Genomic DNA, 24,601 nt, shown 5'->3' with positions numbered 1-24,601 from the left:
GATTATAAATTTATTGCATACATAAATTAAACTGGAAAACCAGATGCAAGTAGCAGAGCCAATGCAGATTCCTATGTCAAAGCTGGCTTGCATGTCTCCACAGCAGGAGTGCAGCAGCTGTGCTGGTGACACCTGGTGGAGTCAACTGGTAACTGGCACTTACCTTGGGCAAAACTACCATAAGTAATTGACCAGGTAAAAGGACAGGGCTTGAACTCTGAATAAATTTACTGCAGTTTCCTCTGTTGTTGACGGACAATGGAGAACCTGAAAACATTTCAATAAGCTTTTGACCTGTGGTGAAACGTAATACTTTGTTTTACTTAAGTTGCCAAATTTAAAATGTGTTGTACCTTTTAAAAGTTTGATTTGCATTTACCTCATTTTTCTACATGGCTTGTGTCATTTCCTGCATACTAACTGCCAAACATGTAAAACTTGAGGAAAGGAACTTTTAATGTAGCGTTTCACTATACATCATCAATTTTCACTTGCATTGATTAACAGATGCTATTAGAAAGCTAGCCACCTCCATAAAATAGCTACCCCTAAAATAAGATTAATAAGACACACATTTCACCTTTCCACAGTTTATTTCCTTTTAAAATAATTCATACAAATGCATACAGTCACAAACATATCTTTGTCAGGTTGTCAGTTTTGACCAAAAATAATGATATTTACTGTAGAATATAGAATATGTATACTGTATATTGCTACGCCTACTACTTTACCATAAAGGGGACCAAGGTAGGCAACAGTGGACTGTATGTTACTACCAGGGATGGAATTTCAAGGAGCACCTCGACACTTTAAAAGATAGTCTGCTGTTTTTACTTGTGGCATCCATCAGTTTGAATAAGGAATGCTTTGAGTTTATATTAGGAAGTGCTAGCAAAGAGTTTCCCTCCCCACATAACGACAGGCATCTGGTGAGGAACGCTTAAGAGTAAAGTTCAAAATATTTCAGCATTCCTTTTAGGATTTTGGGGCTTTAGCCTGACAGTGATATTTAAATGTCACCTCAGTCCTAGACACCCCGCTTAGATTTAGGCCAGTGAGAACTGGACACTGTAGCCTGGGCTGCGAAATACTCACCAATGGCTAGTGAAATTTCCATCCCTGATCGCTACGCTTACTACCTCACCATGAAGACGACCAGGTAGGCAACAGTGAACTGTTTTTTACTACTCAGCTGCTGGTAGAAGGGGATCGAGAAAGCACCGTCACTTAGCTGGCCCGCTAACATCAACAACACATGAGCTGGAATCAGTAATAAATATTCCTGATAGCAAAGAGTTTCACATATTTTACCCTGTTGCTTGTACTGTGGGGTGTTGTAACCAGTAGAAACTTGGATTACTGGCTCAGTTTGCTACCTTTTTATCTGAAGCATTTTTAGCTTGTTACATAGTGTTTAGTTGTGTATTTAGATGGCAGTCTTTATAAGGATGCCTTGTGGAGAGTACTAGCCACCACCCCTCCTCCCAGTGCTGCTTTTTTTAGACACAGATACAACCAAGTCACATTGACACAGGCAGGCAGAACACCATATGTACACATAGACACAGAGGCCACAGAGGGTGGCTAAACGGTATACTCAGGTAGGAGCCATCATGAAATGTTAAAGGGATACTAGACTGGAGCAATCCGTACATTTTGACATGCTATCATTAAACATCTTTACTTCATTGTGCATATATGATGTCTCTCAAGTTTCTGTAAAACCATAGTTTTTCGTTCACATATGCAGGTTGTTCCTCTTTTCGACAGCTGTTTTGACTGACAAGCCATAAAGCATTTTTAAAAGTCTTAAAAGGTCGACTTGGGAGCAAATCAAACTTTTGTAAATTTGGTTTCACCCAGCTTCAAGCACACACCTCCTCCTTCTCTGTCAGTAACCATTAACTCTCCTTAACTGAATGTGACATCTGTACATGTGAGTTTAACTTCAAACAGGATCCGAAAATGGTTCTGGCAGAAAGAAGAACAGTTGAATAACTGTTGATGTTTTTTGATGCAGATATTCTCAAGTCAGTTTGCTGCTGAGTTGACAGATTCAGAGCTGGAGGGGCAACGTCAGTAAAATACTGATTTAGCAGCATAAAACAACACACTGATTCATCAATGTTTTGCGTATTCGTAAACCTTGGTGTGCTGAACTCTTCATGTTCCATGAGCTGGACAGTTACTTTGTGATAGTGGAAGTACTGGTTCATCAGACATGAAGAAGACATAAGTACCTTTTGTGAAGCTGTGTCTCAAACTGTAAGCTGCTACAAACTCCTGTTGAATCACCTTATAGACAACCTGCTTTGTTTTACAGATTAATTAATGCAACCACTCTATTTTGCAATTAATAATCACGACTAGGGATGAAGTCGCCCTAGCCAAGCATACCATTTTGCCACCTTCCAACAGCCTTTCCTCCCACAACCCCCTTCATTTGGGTCAAACATTTACATAAGTCATAGAGCAAAGTCATATGCCCCTTTAACATAACGAACGAAAGCAAACATTAGATCGACTTTAGCTCTTGTTAAAGTTCTTTTTCTAATGTAGCGGGACACGAAAAGGCAAGCAGGTAGAAAAACAAAAGCACTAAGTGGCATAAAAAGGAATTTTAAAACAAAAAAATTTAAAAAAATAATATACCAACTGCGGAAACTTAATTTCCTGAGATGGTGTGCAAAAAGCTGCCTCTTTTTTGGGGGGGCTTGTTAATTTGGGGACACATTGAAAAAAACAAACAGATATTGTATTCTCAAACCAGTTTGGCTACATAGAGAGATCACATAACTCTTTTTGTTAAGACTGGAATACAAATATCAGTATTTTCTTTCTGTAAGTCTAAAAACTGTACACTGACAGGTTACATTCATTTCATAACCTACTACGTTTGCTTGTACATCAAACTAAGGAAAGGACACAGAAAAAGGAGAGAAAGACATGAAACCTGCTCCTCTAACTTTGGACACACTACAGTCTAAGACAGCAGAATTTGATTCAGTATTTTTTTCTTTCCAAATCAAGCGATCGTTATTGTTTGTTTTTTTACTTCTGGCAGAGAAAACTATTTAAAACTCGGCTAAAGTTGTTATGTGAAGATCAACCTGTGGACCTTGAGTTTTACAGTCTTTCTCAGGACTTCTGGTTGGGGCAGAGGACAACTGTTTTGTGCTTTGATTAGAGCATTTGACAGCTATCCGCTCCTCCTCCTCATCCTCTTTATCATCATCCTCTTCTTCTTCCTCTTTGGAGTATGAACTGGCTGCTGGGAACCAATTGCCAGAGAGTAGTGGAATCGATTGTTTTTGGGACCTCAACTTGTCGATCTGACACTGAACCTGTCTGATAACAACTTGTCGCTAGGGAACATACTGCTTTGACACCGGTTGCCATGCCGACCTCCTCCAGTTACCAGACAACACGGACAAGCCTGTGTGTGTGAGTGTGTGGCTACAGTTGGTCATTTGGATGCTGCTCTCTGTCGCCCTCTGGTGGCTTGACTGTGTTTTGTCCAGGAGATGGGGCATGAGGAGGGTGTGTGACAGCGGGCGGGAGGGTGTGTGTGATGGGCACCGCGCTCGGCACAATGCCTTCAACTGGAGGCGGGAGGCCACCAGCTGGCAAGCTCACAACTCCTGGGGGATACCTAGAGGGCAGAGAGAGCGATACGAAACTGAAGTTCAACTGAAACTGCAGTTGCAAATATGTGATACTTGATCGGTCACAGTGTGCCTGATCACATTAGATCTACAATAACATTATGAAAGCCAATCCAACTGAAATATTTTGACATTTCCCTCCAACTTAATTACCAAAAAAATCTAGTGGTATCTAGCCATGAAGATTTTATCTGTGGTGCTTGCATCTAAAATATTAAACAGCCCTATCTTTTTCCCGAAACGATGTCCTCATTACTCTGGTTAACATGCTGTCAACTGTTTTCATAGGGACTGTCTCTACAATGGAAAGTAAGTCCTATGACATGCTGTTGCTGAATTTTTAAAATGACATTTTTCAGTGCTGGCAAGCACCAGTGGGGTACTGGCACAATCTCAGAGAAGTAAAGCATCTTCATGGCAAGATTCCATGAGGGATATGTGAGAAAATATATTAATTCTTTTGTAATTTGAGTAAATTGACCTTTACAGAAATTATAGCCTGCATCACAGCTTTTTTTATCGCCCTCCCGTGACATTTTGTACAGGGTCCTGCAGTGTTTTGCACAACGTGTGGAGAACAAAGGATTCATGATTTGTGTCTTCGTCTGCAGCATCAACTAAATACTGAAATGTCAGTGCAGTTTTAGTGTTTTAACTTTTTTTACAGATAGCCGCCACAGCACAATGGGTTACAAGATCAGTAACAGATCAGGCTTCGTAGTAGCAATATTAATCTATTAATAATGCCTCAAACTGGTACTGCAGATCAGCAACTGAAATCCCAAGTGACTGACAGGCAGATGAAAGAATAGTTAAAGGTGCGGAAAGATGCAAGCTGTGCCTTGATGTTGATATTTGTTTGCTGTCACTGAGGTATCGGTGGATGCTAGCAGGGTGTATCCTTGCCCACTGTGTTGTTGTAGCAACTATAGGTTTCTGTGAAAGACTGTACCTAGCACCGCTAACCTAATAAATGTTTTATCGGCTAACAGGGGTGAATTACTGGCTGAGTTTTGGACATACAGAGACACTGACCTAAAAATATCCAACAATAGATTTTGAATTATCGTGCATCATCATATCATTTATGTCATTGTCATAAAACACTGTGTATGCTCTGTAAACACTTTTTACAGCCGACAAAGAAGTAAAACACTTGTACTTGTTCTTCCAAGAGATCGGTCAAACTTTGCATCAGTCAATGAGTTATCCTTTTCGTGTTGTTACCTATAAGCCCCGTTTAGCTCGGGGTGGACGGTAGCTGGGTCAACTCCTGCCCAGTGGTTGTTCTGGGTGAGGAACTCCTTATTCACACAGTTCTTCAGACTGTCTGGGATACGACCTAAAAGAAAAACAGAGACGGCGCAAAAGAAAAAGGCAGAGAGAGAGAGAGAGAAAAAAATATGAGGTGCTCAAGTAAAAAAAAGGAATACCTGAAATGAATAGTGCAGTGTTCTCTAAGGCACACAGGGGAACTAGTTGGTGTTACTGCACTACCTTTTTTTTTTTTTTTTTTTTACCTCACCAACCCACTTTTTGCAGAGATACAAAAGGTGTGCAAGAATTAAGATTGAACAGGCCGAGCCACCGAGGAAACCGCAAAACCAGAGGATGGAAAAGAGAGAACAAAGAATGAGAAAAAGAGGATAGAACGAGGGAGGTTCTGAGGAGGAAAGAGAGGCACACTCTGAAAGGCCTTTTAGTCTCTCTCGGCTAAAAGAATAAGGATGGTTTATGCTTGACTGTACCAGAACACCTAAAAATATCTCTTTTCAGACTTGTGTTTACATTTTTCAGCAGGTTTGTGTGTGTGTGTGTGTGTGTGTGTGTGTGTGTGTGTGTGTGTGTGTGTGTGTGTGTGCGTGCGTGCGCGCACTACCTGTGACGGCCCTTCGGATCTCCCTGGCTGCCTCCTCTCTCATTTCCAGAGATGCCTGTTCACTGTACCAGGCGGCATGTGGGGTGCAGATCAGATTGGGAGCATCCTTTAGCGGGCCCTGACTGAAACTGACACAAAACAAACAGTGCAACGGGTTACAGCTGCAACCAATGATTTCATTCACCACTGAATCATATTATTAATTATCTGGTTTATTGCTTAGTCTATAAAAATGCCATCAATGCCCATCACAATTTCTAAATTTAAAATTGCTTATTTTGTCTGAACAATCAAAATCCAAAGATATTCCTTCAAACCAAAAAAAAAGCATCATATTTGCGATGTCCCCTAAAACTAGAATGAAATGCTGTCTTGGTTTTGCAACCATGTTCTGCATCTCTGATCGAGAAAACATCACAGATAACAGTTCATGTATGCGATAACAGTGATTTTCTTACCTGAAAGGCTCTGTCTCATGAACGTCTAGAGCAGCTCCACGTATCCTCCCCTCCTTCAGAGCCTGAGCCAGGGCCTTCTCATCCACCAAACCCCCCCGGGCTGTGTTTACCAGGAACGCCCCCTGACGCATCTTCAACACACATATGCACACATATAAGTAGTGATTTACTTTCATCTAATAAGATAACAATTTAAATTTTTCTTGTTCTAAGGACATTTAAAGGCATAATAAAATGAAATATTAATTCTTCTCAATGTTGGCCAGTGGTCTTTAACATGTACACGTACAGGGACATAACAAAACACTTGTCCTTAAAAATATTCTACTCACGGTGCAGAAACTCCCAGTGAAACTTAACCATAATGATAAATATGTAATACTGTATTGGTTCACATTGTCTATTCCCCTTCCTTCCTCCAGCAAGGTCAGAATTGCTTTAGAGCTATAATCCTTTGGGCTGAGGGAGCGTCATCGACAACAAATATTTCCTGAGTGTATCAGTCATCGTATGCAGCTCGTGCAGTACAGAACCTCATTCATCTGTATGTAGGTAGTGGACATCTATGGGTATCCACTTAATATTTATGGCTTTAGTTGATGTAGGTATAAATAAATCATTCAAGTCAGTGTTGGTGTGTGTGTGTGTGTGCGCGCTTGCGTGCGTGGCTCTCCCTCACCTGTTTGATGGTGAAGTCGTTGATCAGGTGGTGGTTGTGTTCGTTCAGGCTGCAGTGCAGAGAGACACAGTCAGAGTGGAAGAGCAGGTCCTGAGAAGAAAGACAAGACAAAGAAGTGCCAGTAAATCCCTCTCCTCTGTTTACACTTCATACAGTCACTTCACAGCAGACAAATTTCACCAGATTCACGCTAAGACGTGAAGCTAAATTAGGGGGGGGGGGGCAAGAGGGGGCTCCTTTTTCCACGCACTTTAAGTAGGCGCAGCAACATACCGGTAAATACACATTTGTCATGGTGGATGGTGAAGAAAGCACTGTTGGATTTTTTTCCTCAGTAAAAAGAAGATTTAGTGTGAATCCATTTAAATGCTATGCCAGTGCTGAGTTCTTACAGTCCTAGCAGGAGTTAAAATGGTACTGTGGTGACAGTCAAATATCACTGTCATGGGAGACATTCTTTGCTGACACTGGCATTACATGCAGAGAAACTTAATAAAAATTCTCACAGCATCCCTCCCTATGAAACTAGTGTGAGACTCAAGCAAAAACAAGACTGGGACTTCCATCCCTGATAGGAACCCTGCTGTAGCTGTATGATAAAGTAATAGGTTTAGCAATATGCTATGAATTACCTTTTTACTTAATATGGAAACCTGAACTCTTTTTAAAGGATATAAACAGTGGACATGGCATCATGGCATCACCACATTCCTGTTGGTGTGTTAGCTGTTATAGTGAAAGTCAATGAAATGATCATTCTTCAAGCTGGACTTAAAGCTGTACAAGTATGGAAGGATTTCTTTTGAGTGGAGGCATTTTTCCTTTCATAAAACACAAAAGTGCCGGAAACAGTCAGGTCGTTGCTGGTTTCACAGAAACAAAAATGGCCCAATGGTGTGTGAGTTTGTGTGTGTGTGTGTGTGTGTGTGTGTGTGTGTGTGTGTGTGCGCGCTACCTGTAGTGTGGTGACCCTTTGTAGTCCCAGGGATCTTTCTACTCCGTCAGCCAAATAAGGGTCATAGAAAATCACATTGAAGCCAAAGGCCTTGGCTCGCAGGGCTACAGCCTGGCCCACTCGACCTAGAACACATGAATACACACAGGCACACTCATTAGTAAACACACAGGTGCATTTAGACAAACTCCATACACATGAATACTCATTCAAATGGAACATAAAAACACAATAGCTGCCATTTTTGTGCATCTAATATTCCCCATTTTCTTCGTACAAATTACATAATGCTCTGGCTGCACACGTCTGCTCATTATTGCTGGAAAATGCTCAGACTGTACAGGGAAGAGATTTGCATTCTACCTCTGGTTTAATCGGCTTATATTTTATTGGCAGTAACTCCTTGGGAAGCTAATTTAGCTGAGCTAAGGACGAAACTTCCCAAAATGGAAAAAAGAGAAAAACGGTCTGATTAAAAACTTGATGGACAGTTCGACCATCAAACCGAACTGTGCGCACAATATAAACACGTCTCCTGCAACAGTATGCAGAGTAGATGTCATTGACAGGGCATTGCTCACCGAGCCCTATGAGTCCCAGTGTCTCTCCTCTGATCCTTGCCGCCCCTGAGGCCACCTCTCGGATCTGCTCCACGCTCTGAACCCGCGTGCCCTCCCGGAGAGCCTGGCATGAATATCAATTAATTATTACATGCAAAAATGACACAGACAACAAAAACATTACAGCTTTACATGATCCAGGTGAATTTCATAATGCCAGCACTTTGCACTTAATGACCACAGTCTAAATCCTTTTAGATATCAGAATCATGGTTATGAAATATGTCTAAATAATAACTTATAACTGATTTGAGGAACAAATCATTTTACTGTACCTTCTACATCTTACATCAACGTCTTTCAAATACAGCAACATTCTAAAGGAAACGAAATGTTTCAATTTTGCTGATTTGTCAGTAGACGATTATTAGTAACTGTCCAAACTAAAATAGTGATAACCAACCGTACACCTCTAACTAATACATTTAGAATGAGTTCATTCAAATCCAGTTCATTTCATTCCCTTTTATCAGCCACACAAGGCTACACAAACCTGATGCAGCCAGGTGGTGCGTCGGTACAAGGTGAGGATGTGACACAGCGTGGAGTCCGCCGTCTCCTCCACTGAAGCTGCTGGCATATTACAAACTGCGATGCCTGTTGGACCAGAGAGCAGATAAGGATTAGAAATAGGTTTTTGGGCCCTTTGAAAGAGATGAAGTTTGGCCAAAGCTATTTTGGTGGAGAAGTGCAGGCTGAAGGTGCGATGTCAGCAGTTTTCTCCACAAACACCGCTGGCAACTTTCAAATGCCAGAGCCTCTTGTTGGAAGAAGATAGGGGACGTTAGTAAAGCTCCGGCTGCTGCAGGAGAGAGATGAGTTTTTACAAAATGAGTTTTCTTTTTCTCCACAAATATCATAGACTTGTTGTAAACATGGCTGCTCATGGCAGATAGCAATGAAAAATGTTTTGGGAGAATAATAATAATAACTTTATTTATATAATATTTAGTAACAGAGTTACCGAACAACACCAAAAACCAACGGACCAACAGTAAACTTTAAAAAGGCTAAATTATTTAGATTAAATGAAGAAAAGTACAAGCTCAGCACAGAATACAGAAAACAGTAAGACAACAGCAGAGAATGAGATCCAAAATAGGAATAAGACCCAAAAAGGATTATAGACTATAGATTAAAGATTATTTTGCTTTTTAACTTGTCTGTCTGTTACACTTGTGATAAATTATATTACTGTGAAGCTATTGTTATTTAAAAAGTTAGAATAAAATAAACAGTTAATAGTTGAACTTAAAAATAATAAATGGTCAAATATGACAATTTCATTTAGGACATAGAAAAACTACGATTGAAAAACAGCCTTTTGTTTTGAACTACCTGGAACTACTTTCTCTGTTTACATAGCAAGTGGGGCAATCATTCATAACAATGAAATGTTTAAAGATTTTTTTTTAAATCACTGAATACAGAAGATCATTGCTCATCTACAAAAGGTCTGAATATTAACTGTAACTATTATCTGTATTTAGTTACTACTTTTTTTAAACTTTTGAAGCAATAGGCCACACAATAAAAAAATGTAAAAAACTTTATAAAGTAACTTTTGTCAGTGCTAGTGACACAAAGCAACAAATTTAAACTTGGCTCAACTTCTGCAGCAGCACAAGGCAGAGAATTGTCAAATTGTGTATATGCAAGCACACATTCCTGGTAGATCACTTTGTTACATGAATGCTGGATTTGTACTGTTAACTTGCAAATATCGCTACAAAGGATAAAATGAATTTGGTTTTTAAAAGTGTAAAAAGTTAGAAGCACAGTGCAGCACAGTATTACCAGCACACACTCGCTCTTCTTCTGTGTGTGTGTGTATATATGTGTGTGCATGTGTGTGTTCTCACCCAGTTCCCCAGCAGATTTGATGTCAATGTTGTCGTAGCCGCTGCCAATGCGGACGATGATACGCAGGGCTTTAAACTTCTCCAGGTCTTCTCTCATTAGAGTGATGGTGTGGTACATTAGAGCTCCTACGGCTTCATTCAGCACCTGAACACACACACACACACACACACAACACACATGGTTACTTAAATGACAGAGAGGTAGGAATATCTGTTAGTGTGTATTTATATGAAATAACAAAATCTGCATACTCTTACTGAGCCACCTGTCTGTAGACAGCCATGCAAGGGTGTCTCAGGTATTGCTTCATGGTACAGTACATACTGTATGTAGAAAGACTATAAGCCAAGTTATCAGCATGTGTTTGTGTAGGTGTGAGCACAAGTCAAGCATGGCTTTGCAGAGTGCAGCCACAGTTCACTGAGTTCACTGTCACACTGTTTACATAAAGTATCTCCATTAAGGCTTTTTCTGGAGGTGCTGTTTATATCACCCTCATATCCTGTTTTTTTTTTTAAATATTCCTGCCTGCATGGAATAACGCCATTTCCTGAATATTACCATGGAAACGAAGCTTTTATAACCACAGGAAACGAGATGAGGTGTCTAACAAAACTAATATCAGCAGCAGTCACATTCTCATGGGATTGTTCGGTGGCTTCTAATCAGCATGACGGCTTAATGCCTTAATGGACAATGAAATATAATGACTCAAAAAGCTGATAATTTGATTACCGTATAGAATAGGAATATATGGGTCTGTGTGAAAACCATTTCAGTGTCAGCTGTCACCTTTTAATTGATTCTCAGTTAATCTTTCAATCTTTGCCAGCCCTCCTCTTCATGTGTGCAAGAGAGGGTGAAAATGACATGCGGTTCAATTACAATAAAGAAGCCCTTTTAATTACACAATGAGGTGGCTGCTTTGTGTAGAGCCAGAGAGAGAGAGAGAGAGAGAGAGAGAGGGAGAGGGCAAGAGATAGATAGTGAGCGAAGGAGAGCCATCTGTTTCTCCCACGCTGTGGCCTACTGAGCGCGCTCACAGAGAGAGTGTGCCTGGCAGACACCCAGAACGAGACGTAACCCTGCCAGACATACAAACCCATTTACAATCCATAGTGGCTGTGGCAAGATCCGAGCCTGACCCACATTTTTAGTTTACTCTCTGTACTGTACTTTATTCTTCTTCACTCATTTTCCTGTCTTACTTTAACTAAAGTTACAGCTAAATTATAACTATAAAGCATCCTAAATGCACAGCCAGTATTGTTTTGATAACTTCAGACCCTCTCTTTCTGATGATATCTCAAGTGCCAATGCTGCATTCATGCAATGTGGGAAGAATGGAAATACCAGGAAAACCTTCTGGTTTTCCCTAACCCGTCCACAAAGGTTATCCCTACTGTTATCCTTTTAGTCACATTATTTAAATTGCCTAAATTTGCTACTTTTATTGTGTTGTGTATGCATGCAGAGAAGTTTAATAGTGAAACTAGATACAAAAAAAGAAGTGTATGCTCCTTTTAAATTAGCTGAATAGATTATATTGTTGTTTATATTGCATTTTATTTAGAAGTGACTGCCAATGATGGAGGCTTTGTAGCCATTTTGCTGCTGTTTGTTGACACTTGTCTGTGTCAGAGTTGCACTGTAGGCTGACAGCTTTGACTCATTAGTTGTAATGACAGTCTGAATGATGTGATGTGAATGTGGCACAAATGGTAATTTTTCCAGATCAGAGATCACTTGCAAATCAATGAGGCGATTCCATGTATTGTAGAAAAACACAGATGCCGCATCTGTTGCCTCACAGATTTCTCAAGGTAGAATTTTACGCTTGGTGCCATTTCTTGCACAGTTACTGAAGCCGCCCAAAAATCGAAATTTGTGCAGTGAAGTGGAGCTCGATTGGAAGAGCAAAACCACCATGACTATGTTATATGATGTCGTAAAATTTTCCTGAGATTAATGTGAATTAATTTTTTACAACCGATCAATTAATATTTGTGTAATGCACAGTGGGATACAAAAGTCTGAGGCCACAATTCAATTTACTTGAATGACTTGAATTAAGGTCTGATGTGTTCATGAGTGTGAGCTTTATTAGGAGAAGCACTTGGAGGGCATGAGGGTCTGTGTCTGAGTGCAGGGAGGATGCTGTAGTTAACAGGTGTGTGTGTGCGTGCGTATGTGTGTGTGTGTGTGTGTGTGTGCGCGTGCGTATGTTGTGTACATTATCTAGTTAAGTGTGTTACCTTCTCGTGGATCTCCTGTGTGGACTGAGCGTCGCAGAAGGCCACAGTAGCTACGTCTTTCAGGATGGGCATCTCCACAGTGCAGTCGCGCCCGTCCAGCAGCGCCACCAGGGGGCGTGGGTGCATGGGCCCGTTCATAATGGGTGGCCTGATGCCTACACATACACACACACACACACACACAAAAGAAAAGGTGTCAGATGGGCAGAATGAACGTGGCAGTGAGCAGGACCAAGACAGAAGATAGACTTCATTGTCAGATGTGGTAGAAGTGTACACATGCATCTAATTAGTGGAATTTCTTATTGTAGGAACTAAACACCTACAAAGCAACAATCACACAGTCAAAGAAATTAGGAATCTTTCATCACAAAAAAAGGTCTTTATCAGACCTTTAGACATGCATCATTTGCTTGGGCATTCCTTATATGTCTGAAGATATGTGGCTGCTCCTGGGCACATATGAGGTCCTGCTTCAACTGCATCCCATAATGCTCCTGCTCCGGACTGATGCAGTTACTATGACAACCATGACAGTAAGCGTGGATGGAAAAAACTAAATTCCCGGAGCAGCTGTCTATCTGCTGCACAGCTAATTCTGTTGAGAGAGGTCATGTTTCGCAGCTGTTTTTCTCCTTATTGCTTTTAAACATCTATTGTTTCTGTTTAATTATTACTTTTGTTTGCTGACTCTTTGAAACAGGCGGTAATTGGGAACATGGATGAGGTAGGCCCTGAAGTTAGGCTTGTAGAAAATAGTACAGACTTCAAAAATCAGAGAGACTGCGCTCAAACGTTCACAATATCCCTTTAGAACAAAAAATCAGGAGGCAGAAAACACCGGTATAATTAAGAGTATCCTTTTGTGTTTCATCCACCTCACATATTTTAATTGAGTTGTCATATATTCATGGTGAATGCGAGTGCTTGCCCCTGTGGACAACTGAGAGTGACTCTTGGGAGCAACTCACTTGGGAAAAAATGGGGCAGTCTTATCCAGAAAACAAGTGAGCATGCAGCCTGAAGCCCTAGATCATGTCTCAATTGCTCAATTATCTAGCACACAGGGTGTTAATTTACAAATACGCAACAAAAATGTGATATTTCATAGCTCACTGAAAATGATAAAAGTCAGTTGGGTAAAGAGGTGCAACAGTTCGTATGAAGGGGTGAGATCTGTCATGAGAGAGGGTCAGAAACTGAAATCTTTAAATAACTAGTAAGAGTAGCAAGAGTAAGAGTGAGTCCCCCTGCAACCTTCCCACTGGATGTTTTATTAAATCATGTCCTCAGATTAAACCATTAGCCTGAGAGTACAGCCAGGCCGCACAGGAGGATAAGTAGCGTTTAACAAGGCAGATCCTCCAGACGACCCCACTAGTGGGCCTTTGTTCAGGTTTAACAAGAGCAGTGGTCAAGAGAAGCTGCATTTATTAGTTCTCCTTAACTATTCCCTCCCACTGCAATCAAATCCTGGATCTATGGTTCATCTGTCCTCTCAGGCAACTGAAGGGTTAATCATTTCAGATCACTGACAGACATACTGATTGAGAACCAAGACATCTGAGGGATGGACAGATGTAGATTCAGAAGAAAATCTGAGACATTGTGTCAAGTTTTGACACCCCTCCAAAACACTGTAGATGAAATGAGTGGGGAGTTATGCCTGTTTCTGCTGATGCTGACTCTTCTCATCACTCATTCCTGACTTGTTCCCATCTGAGATGTGAAGGCCCACATCTCAGATAAGCAGCTGCCTCTGTCATTTCTCTCGAAATATTTCTCCTTAAACTTTTTTTTTGCAGCTCAGACTTCCAGATGGAGCTTGTTTTCCAGCTGCCTGGGCTAACATCATGAGAAAGTAGCCGAATGATTAAACCAGTCATTTCAAAATCACCATTCTACTGTCTCTACAACATTTTGAATGCCAAGGATCCCTGAGAATCAGATTTGTGGACAGATGTTTGGCATCTTCAGCCCGAAAATTAGTTTCGAAATTTTGGGCAGGGATACTAAGCAACGCTCTTTCCTCCAGAGCTTTCATTAAATTGCCCATAAGCAAAATAAATTACAGGAAAAGTCCCTGCTGGAATGATGCTACCAGTTTGTCTCATTAATGTCTGTTTGTCATTGCTTTCCAGTTGTGTTTTTGTAATGAAGTATTGTAATTTACCTGTTTGTTTGTTTGTTTGTTTGTTTTTTTACCGGTTATCTACTTTATATTTCTATGTCAGTAGTGAGTTTTTCCCAGAATGCCTGCTGACAATCTTGAGAAAAGAGGTGTGGAGATGTTGTGTTCAGCTTTTAGAATGATGTAATTACAAAGGGATTTTCTTGTTTTTTAAATCCCCAAAACCTTTTTGCAAATGCAACACATCTTGTGATTGCATTACTAATGGAAGCTGCTGTTGTTGGAGAGATGGGTATATTGGCCTCTCCTGCAGTCGATTGATTTCCTCTCGTATGATGACTGTTACATGTTATATATTGGATAGATGCCATTGTATCTTTTATTTGGAGGGATGTCGAAACCTGACATTTAGCATTAATGTTTTAATGTTAATGTTTTAACATGTCAGCATTTAGAAATAAATGTTTCTGTGCTGTTCCTCCCATTTGTTCCAGTGAAACAGCTCAGTGACCAGAAGATGAGCACTGTGTTGTACTGGGCAGCTCCCAGAAGTGAATAAGTGTAACTATAATTAAATATGAATAAGAAGCAGGGAGGTACTGAAAGAAAGCATGAAATAAACTTCCTTGAGCAGAGGCAGATGGTTGAGCTTCCTCTTTCTCATATAAATTGCTGTTGCAGCAAGCAAATACGTGTCTAAATACATGCTGCTCAGTCTTGAAACTGTGGTGAATTTTTTTTTTCCCCGCAGACTCTCAGTTGTTCTCTTTTCTTTGTTGACTGAGCCAGTGTGCATGCATGGGGAAATAATGTATACAGTGATTACATGCATTTCTGGTTCATGCTCCACTGTGCTGCAGTGTTCAGGGTTTGGTTGTGACAGACTATAAGTGTTAAGAATCTGTATTTAGAGAACAGACATGAGGTATCTGTATTCAGTCTGTGTCATATTGTGATACATCATTATTAAAATTTGAGGGACTGTATAGACTACTTCCAGAATACATCCATGCTAATTAAAAGCTTTTTTTTTTCAAACAGCATACTCATGAGATAATTCTAAACTATTCTGCACATACTTCTTCCTGCATCGATCATGCAACAGGAGTACAGTGCATGTATAGTGTATGTGATGACACACAGGGCCATGTTACTGTAACCATGGAATTAGGATTACAATTAGGATCAGGAATTTAACCATGATTTTTTTCACCTACAGTTACAGCTTTACAGTGTCAGTTAAATGTCTCAACACATCAACACATCATTGTCTCATTAAAACCTTAATGTATGTTAAAAAAAAAAAAAAAAAAATTAAGGATAATAGACTGCGTTTTTCCAGCACTCAAACTGCACTAAAACAAACAACTTAGTGCAATCCCTCACTCAATTTCTGTATTGTTTTCTTATCTCCATCGTCAGATTACAGCATGAAACCTGATCTGATGAAGCCGCCCCACAGCGCAGTAAGACCAATAAAGTGAAACTCAAATCCTGCTCACAATGCCTTATGTGGCCTGGTAAAACATTAGCTTTCCGTAATAGGATTTGTCTGGAGGCCATTGCACTTACACATCAATACAAAATCAATGGTGCATAGCTGAGAAATTGGAATTCAACAAGAACAAAAAGTACTGTGAGGCTTCAACACAGCCCTCATTGTAACTCAGATGTAATCATAAGGAGCACACTGGCCTGTAGCTGCTTCATTGTACAGCTTTTTTTTTTTTTTTTTGGCCTATAGACTCATCTTTTAGAAGATTTTCATTTGAGCTGAAACAGGAGCAAAGTGTGATTCAGAGATGTGTGTATTTACACAACATTAAACATGGAGTTCACACGAACAAAATACTGAAATCTGCTCAGTCTAGTCAGTTCAGCAGAGTGGTGCTTTTGGGAAGTACCAGAGATTCCAGACATTTCTCCAGCTCACACTTGGTCAAAGTGAGGGAGGAAATAGCTCTCATTCCAGCACCAAGCATGACCTTGGAAAGACCGGTACCACTGACTGCTACTGAGTACATTACATTTACATTTACTCATTTGGCTTTTATCCAAAGCCACTTACAAATGAGGAACAACACTCAAGCCTCAGTACAGTAGGAGGCCTTAGAGTAAGCACTAAGTACTAAATCTGCTCAACAAGACGCAGTGCAAGGAGATCAGGTAAAGAAGTGCAGAGTAAGTAGAGTTTGACATGTTAGGGTGTTGGAGGTGAAAGAAGGGGAGGTGCTCTCAGAGGAGATGAGTCTTGAAGACAGAGAGGGACGCCCCTGCTCCGATGGCAACTTGTAGCTCGTTCCACCATCGGGGAACCGCAAACGAGAACAGTGTGGACATGTTTGATATTTAGGGTTTAAAATCGGGATGATTGCGACTGTGATTACGTCAGTCCTGGAGCAGCTGAAGGTGTTGCCAAGGAATGGGTAATGTTTTGGAGGTGAAAAATAATTTCTCATTGTTTGTGGTAATGCTGATCTTATCACTGTAAAAAGCAGTTTTGGCAGCACTGATGCCGGATGAGAGTTAAGATAGGAGCAACTAATAGTCTTTGAGATCAGTGGGGTCGCTGGATTTACGCTGTTTTGTCAGGGTGGCTTTCGGATGGTATCAGTCAGCCATGGGTGACGCAGGTTAGAGGTTTGGTGGATAGAGGACACAGGCTATCCAGACATGAGCTGGAGTCAGTGTAGAGCAGAGAGACTCTGAGGCCTCGTTGACCTTTAGTGATGAAAATGTGCTAAGAGGAGGTGGAGCGGAGGTGACCACTCAGGAAAAGTCGCCGCGGAGGTTGCAATAGAAAGAGACCAGAGATGGTGGAACAAAGGGCTGTTCCTGGGGGCATACAGTGAAGCGAATTAAATAATGGTCAGCGAGGTGCATGACCGTTGGCGGCTGTTTGCGGCACAGTTTTGAATGAGAATGAGGTCAAGTTCTTTGCTGGCTTTGAGAGTCAGACGGCTGCAAACTTGTTTTAGGTCAAATCAATATGTATGAGGGACAGGAAGTCCACAGAGCTCGGATTGTCCAAGTGGATGTTCATAGCAATAGCAACGGTTGAGTGAATTTCTATTTGTTGGAAATTAATAAGCCAGTCCCACCCTCTTGCTCAGACAGACGGGAAGTATGGGAGAGCGTGTAGTAAGTGGAGAGCGCAGCCGCAGTGTTTTCTGGTTCGAGCCAAGTCTCAGTGAGAGCCAGTAGCTCAAGGGATAGCTGGTTAACATAGGCAGGAATGACATCAGCTTTGTTAACTGCAGACTGGCAGGTCTACAAACCAGGTGAGGCACATGTGGGTGAGGGTTGTTGCGATGACCGGAGCTTAGCCAGATTTCTTTGCCTTTTGGCGCAGTGATACATTTTGTGTTTACTGGAGACAACAAGGATGGAGTGGAAGCAGCTAGGTTATAGTGCTGAGTACAGACAGTTTGCCTCGTCAGTGGACTCGCACAGGTACACTTGCTGGTCTTTACCCAAGGAGCACTGCACACGAGCGCTGACGCTTCACCAACAGTTTCCGTTGAGTCAAACTGTTCTTTATGATAAAACACCCATCCATACTCTCTCTCTCTGTCTCTCCCATACACACAAACCTAAGATCAACATCCTATATAATAATCCACTCTCTCTTTTTGAATTCTTAAATCGAACAAACTCAAATGGCCATTATCTCCTGGTCTCTTTTTATTTAATGTATTTTCTCGCTTTCCTGTCACATTAAACACTCATTAAATTCTTCATTATATTAAATAATTGCCCAGACTTTCCGCTCACTCTGCTCAATTCCTAAACTCTAAAACCTCATCCATCTGGTCCATGCCCGACTGTGCGCGTTCTCGATTATATTCAGAGTAGGCTTGTGTACACACACTCTCTCTCTCTCGTGCGTCGTCTGCTCGTGCTCTCGTCTCTGCGTCTCGTCGTCCTCGTCTGCTCTCTCCTCTCCTCTAACCGCCCCCCCCCCCATAGCCCCGGGGGTGGGTGACTGCTGGGAGCTTTCACAGTGCAAACAGGCCTCTTCACAGCCAACGGGGCCACAGCTCCAGCTCTGCTCTTGCCATCTATCCAGGGTCTCTCTGCAGCTACTCTTTGAATCAAATTCATTACTGTATTTGGTAAAAATTATAAGGTGATGCAAAAAATCTGAATTGGAAGAAAAGAAAATTTTATTTGTGATAATTGTTCAATGACAACATGAACCATCTGCATAGTAACGTCCCCGGCTGTGCAGTTTATGCCTGAGGGCCTGGGATACTAAATGACATCCCCCAATATGAAAATTGTCTCCCGGAAAATTTGTAATCAAACCAAAATGAGGCTAACGCCGTTTGAGTGACATGTAGAGATGGAAAAAGCATCTGCCAATGACTGCTGGGACTGCGGCATGAGAGCCAGTGGGAAAGCCCTGCGGCCTGCCTGTATCCAGCTGTCACTGACCCGCTCACGAGAACAGCTGGATTTTGGTCTCTGAGGAACGAGACAGTGTTTTCAGACTGTCGATCAACAGAGACAATACGAAAGAGCAGCAATTGTCATGTGTTTTAAAAGTGCGGGTCACTAGGAAGATAGTGATCTGCCGAAACAAGCTGCGAGTGCCTGGTTTTGACCGACACAAGGGAACGACAGCACCGGTTTGTTACCACAAACTCTTAAAACAAGGGTTTCTCATTTTCAAAGCATCTGTGGGTTTAGTTTGTTGTATCAAACTTTAAACTCAGAAAAAAACATGTTCAGCACGTAAATCTGCAGGTTTTGCTAGTTTCAGCTTCTAAAATGTGAGAATTTTCTGTTTTCCCTGTTTTATATCATTGTACTCTGTTGGACTGTTGGTTGGACATAGCAAGACATCTGAGTTTAAGTCTCTTTTTACAATTTTTTTTTTTTTTTTTACCATTCTCTGACTTTTTATAGACCGAACAATTTATCACTGAATCAAGAAAAACAATTAGTCGATTAATCAATCATGAAAATAATAGTTGCAGCTTTACATAAATCTTATTTATGTATGATGTGTTGGATTTGACACCCATAAACACCTCTCACTTTCACAGCCATAGCACATAGGCCTATCAGATGTATTAGGATCAAAGCCAGCGTCCATTCAGCTTCATTTCAGTCTATTTAAACTACAGTTCACATACACACCTTTACAAACCATTTTCAGTTATTGCCAAAGAACTAGCAGCTGTTACATGTTTTTCAGTTCTGAAATAAGGTCAGACTTCTTGAATTAAATCTCTTTTCAGTCCCTCTCCGACTGAACTGAAAATGAACCCTGGCAAAAATGACATACTCACATTTCAGCTGCAGTGTTTGTATTTTGCACTGTTCAGAAGAGAGAAGAGAGGAAAGTGTTGGTGTCGGCACCTGTGATCTGTCAGTCGCCTGCAACTGTAGCAACCAACCATCGAGCCACAGCACGGCTGATTTATAATGTTACTGGCCCTTGTGGCATGCAGCAACATGACGTGGTTAAAAAGCCCCCATATCTGTCTTTCACCCCCTCAGTGTTGATCCTGCCATCCCTTCATCTTGTGTTGCCTCATTTTCAGATCTCCATCTCTAATTTCAGTCTCATTTCCCCAGGCTTTCTTTATCTCCTTCGCCATTTCCTCTTTTTTCCCCCCTGTCCCATGTATCTCTCTAAGAATGAGAAAAACCATGTTTTATATCATTACTTAAAAACGGCTGAATGTGCAGGGACAAAGTGTTCAGGTAGCTTGACGTAAACACACACACACACACACACACACACACACATCCTGCCCCACCCACATGTACAGAAATACAGGTGCACACTCAGCACACCAATCCATGCAGGTTGACATAACTAATATGCAGTGATATATGATACATCAAAGTGCTTACACATAGAAATGATCACCCTGCAGGTCTCCTCTTCTTCCCTCTCTCGCACACACTGACTTGTATACACACAAACATACACATAAAAACAAGGTCTTAATTTGCTGGTAGTGTATCAGCAAGCCAGTTCAGGTTTGTCAGCTTTTTGTTCCCATTACTAAAACATCAGCAGCAAAACACACAAGGAGATACAACATTTGGCAGCATCTTAGTTGTGGCGACCGATTCAAAGTCAAAGTTTGAAGAGGCAAATCTTAGTTAATTCACCTCTGTGTCTGAGCAGGGCTGACAACCTGCGTATATTTACTCATCTCTAAATTTTATAGCAGTTCTACTTCCTCTATGTGCAGATAGAAGGTACATGGCAATCAGTTAAGGTTTGAAAGGACAAATTACAGCTTTACAGTAACCGCTGCCTAGGTCTCGATCAATAGATCAATAAAGCTATATAGTAGTAGCCACTATAGCCACTACACACCCCTGCACTGAATCAGAGACCACAGAAAAAAAAATGGAGGCTGGATATGCAAGTTAGAAAACACACATCCTCTATTAAAAATTAGATTTTATAGCAGTTTTATGTCAAATAATTAGTTATTTTCAACCCATAGGCCTCTGAGAAGAGAGTAAAATGTAACAACCCGAAATGAGGAAACTAGCTGTATATTTCCACTGTGAGGGGTGTCACCAATAGACAATAGATTTGTAAGATGCCACAAACCAAAAACGTTAAGTACTGACTTATACAATACTTGCACAATAAGAAATACTACATTTAAATTCAGGCCATAACTGGATTATTGTATGGACGTTGGCCCATTATATTGGATTAACTGTTAATATGCAGAAGAAAGTCACAATCGCTTTCAAGTTTCAATTGGATTGGGGTCAGTCTGGATACTCTGGAGTAAATGTGCCCCATTAATGGATTATTAAAGCTATGAAACGTTTATTGTATTTAGATTAAGGGTTCCCAAACTGGTGTCCAAGGACCCACAGGGGGTCTTTGAATGGGTTCAAAGGCTTTCCCCAGCAAAATTAAATATTGTTTCATTGCACGTATTTCCTGTTAATTAGAGTTGGCCTATTAATCAGTAGGTTATATGACAGTTTATTGTTATTACTGGCTCATAAGATCAAGCTAAGAGTATTTAGTATGCCCAGATTTATTTCATACTCAATTATCTGTAGATGACCACAGTAGATCTACAGTGCGTCAGTGGAAGACCTATATGCTCATTAAGCCGACCACATTTCTACTTTTTTCAGATCTTTCATTTAAACGCAAGGTGCTGATTTTAAACAGTGAGACAACCAAAGTTGCTGCCACCTAATAAATATTGCAATAGAAGCCTTCTAGTGCAGACAATGACCGTAAATTTGTATGTGATGACACCAATAGAAAAACTGTGCAGGTGCTGTCCTGCTGTCCCTGCTTCATGGCTGCCAGCTGAGTGAGTTCTTTCAGCTGCAGGTCTTACACTAAACAGACTCACCTGACTCTGCTGACATATAAATTAATAACAACAAGGCATGTTCCTGAGTAATGAGTGCTTTTCATTAAGGGCTCATAAGTTGAATTATAGCCTGTCTACTAATTGTTGTTTTGGGATGTTACATTGCAGGCCAGTTATTTTTTCTGTACATGATGGCACTGTTATTTCGCCACCTGTCTAGACTGATGTGCTTCTCAGTTACATTTCCCTTTTTGATGATCATTTCTTAATAAAATGAACGAATTTCAATGTAGTCAATTTAATTGGTAAGTTTTATATTAGCTAACCTTCACTGCAGATATCTCACCTTAAAAAATGCCCAACCTCTCAGCAGTGGCTGGTAGATTTTTCACTGCTACCTCTCTTTTTATCTCAAGCATTATATGCATTAGACATAATAGCCCTAGCCTCTCAGTGGTTGTTACTACATAGTCTCCTTGCTCAGCACTTCAAGCTTCATAGATTTCTAAGTGCTGTCAATTATACCTGCATCGCTGTCTATTCTTTTAGACTAGTCAGGTTCATGAGTCCCTGCTTAAATGCTCAACTCAAAATCCTCATCTGTGATGGTGAAAGTGTTCATGCAATATAATAATTCAGTGAATGTTTAAGTGTGTATTATGGTAGATGCAAATGTGTAAAAACTGAGATGTCTAACATTCCCTAAACTGATTTGTAGTGTTTTGGATGTGAAGTAAAGCTTATAAAAAGTTACATTTTTTAACTGTTAATCCATTAAAACCAGGTGTCTGTTCATTGTCATTTTAGCCTATATTTAGTCAGTCGTGCAAGTGTGTTCATGACTTGTAAACTAATACTTCCAAGTGACACTGAGTTGTGGTTTTCATCAGTTGGCAACATGTCACAACATGAGCCGTTTCCTTGATTTTATCCTGTGGCATAATAAGGCAACCTCACCTCCTGGTGGGAAACTGCCTGGATCTATTACGCACAATCCCATTATTCTTTACCTTCTAAACAGCTTTTAAGATCATTATGTAAATCAAATGCACCAGTCAAATTAGCCAAATGAACAATAAGATTACACTTAAGGCTTTTATCCAGAAATGTTCTGATTTTACAAAGGATGTATGAAGTGACTGACGTGTGTGTGTGTGTGTGTGTGTGTGTGTGTGTGTGTGTCATTAATCTAGGTCTTTATAGTCAGATCAGACATGACTCAACAGTCACAGATCAGAGGACCCCTGCCTTCCAAAACATGAGTCGACATATCCATCAATCAGCAGGGATGACAAGCCGATTTTAAAGCAGACCTTCAAAGGTTCACTGAGCTTCACTGAGTGCCAAGACAGATCCCATGATCAGATCAGTGTCATGATTATTGACTAGTGGTGATTTGTGCATGAGCATCTTAAAAGGGCAAACCTCCCTGAACCATAATTCACAGTCGTTATTCCTGTGACCTTGGACTCTTGAGCTGTTGGGACATAGTTGAGGCGGATATGGAGAAGATCTCTCCCGAAGCGAGAAAAAAAAAGGGGGGGGGGGGGTAAGGAGGAAGGGAGGGAGGGGGAAGCAAAAAAGATCAGAGCTGCAACTTTAATCTTTGATGTCATCAAGAGACACAGCCCGCAGCCTGTTGATGACATCACGTTACAATCTCTGGTTTCTTTTTGGAGAAACCGCTTCACAAATCCAGATTTAGGTGACCACAGATACAATAATTCAGCTTTAGGGTGGATGATCGTTTATCCTCACACCCTCCTTCGGCGTTTCTGTGAGAGCACCAGCGTGTCTCTCGGCGCGACTCTACACCTCGATGCTAGTGACGCTGTTATGTTATGTCGCCCCTAACCATTCAGATCCCATTTTCTAGAATAGTCTTCTCTAGACCTTATCATAAGGTGCATCTCTCACCTGTGTGTGAGTCCAGCTGTGTGTATGCATGTGTATACTTCAGTATTTTTGTCCGTTGAGTTCCCTATACATATGTGAGTATGTGTGCGCATACATGCCTGTGATTTGTATTTGTGTGTGTGTTTGTGTGCGTGTGTGTATGTGTGTGCGCTTCAGTGAAGGCAACTGCTCTCCGTAAAAGAAGCACAATGAAAGGGAAATATGTGTCATGTCCTTGCTAGCCCTCGAAGGAGAGAGAGATCTATTTCTGTCGCCACAAATGGAGGTGTTCAAGCAGCCTTCAATAGCAGAGATTTGCCTCTTCACACACACACACACACACACACACACACGCGCACACACACACACAATTACACACACACGCACACACATACACACTCACACAGAGCTGTACAGAAAAGGCTAACCATTCTTGTGTGGCGAAAGAGAGGCTGAGCGATAAAAAAAGATAATAGAGTGAGAGAATTAAGAAGAGAAGGAGGAGACGGAAAAAGGGAGAGGAAGAGAGAGAAGGGGGAGGGGAGGAGGAAGGCAGAATAATGTACACTGAGTTCACAAATATTGGCACACAAACACACACACACACATTCACGCACACACATACACACACACACACACACAGTTCCCCCACATAAAAGCAGAGTGCTGGTTGTTTACCTAGAGGCATGCCTTTGTTGAGGAGATGTGAGCTTCCCATGGTGTGTTCCCCAGCCGGCCAGCACACAACAGAAACCTACAGTCTTCACACAGCAGACATGAACAGGAATCCAGTCAGCATATGGCGGCTGTGGCCAGCTACCTCGCTTCCCTTAGTCCTTCTCCCAGCCCCTTAGTGACAAGCATACACATGTGCT

The 24,601-nt window shown here is 41.1% G+C and overlaps 1 protein-coding gene across 1 annotated transcript; it reads right to left on the bottom strand.

Annotated features, from left to right (window-relative positions):
• Positions 1-574: 574 nt before the first annotated feature.
• ctbp1 (C-terminal binding protein 1) lies at positions 575-24,601 on the bottom strand. Its single transcript, XM_022759994.1, has 11 exons — positions 24,405-24,601; positions 12,378-12,532; positions 10,122-10,266; positions 8,753-8,856; positions 8,221-8,323; positions 7,640-7,764; positions 6,685-6,774; positions 6,006-6,136; positions 5,548-5,675; positions 4,896-5,010; positions 575-3,655 (listed from the first exon to the last, which is right to left on the bottom strand). The coding sequence occupies exons 1-11, from the start codon at positions 24,442-24,444 to the stop codon at positions 3,460-3,462; spliced, it is 1,332 nt and encodes a 443-aa protein (XP_022615715.1). The 5' UTR covers positions 24,445-24,601; the 3' UTR covers positions 575-3,459.

The sequence above is a fragment of the Seriola dumerili genome, unplaced genomic scaffold (assembly GCF_002260705.1).
Source record: "Seriola dumerili isolate Sdu_G_001 unplaced genomic scaffold, Sdu_1.0 BDQW01000331.1, whole genome shotgun sequence".
NCBI lineage: Eukaryota > Metazoa > Chordata > Actinopteri > Carangiformes > Carangidae > Seriola > Seriola dumerili.
Note: the sequence above shows the minus strand (reverse complement) of the source record. Positions and strands in the feature narration are given on the sequence as shown.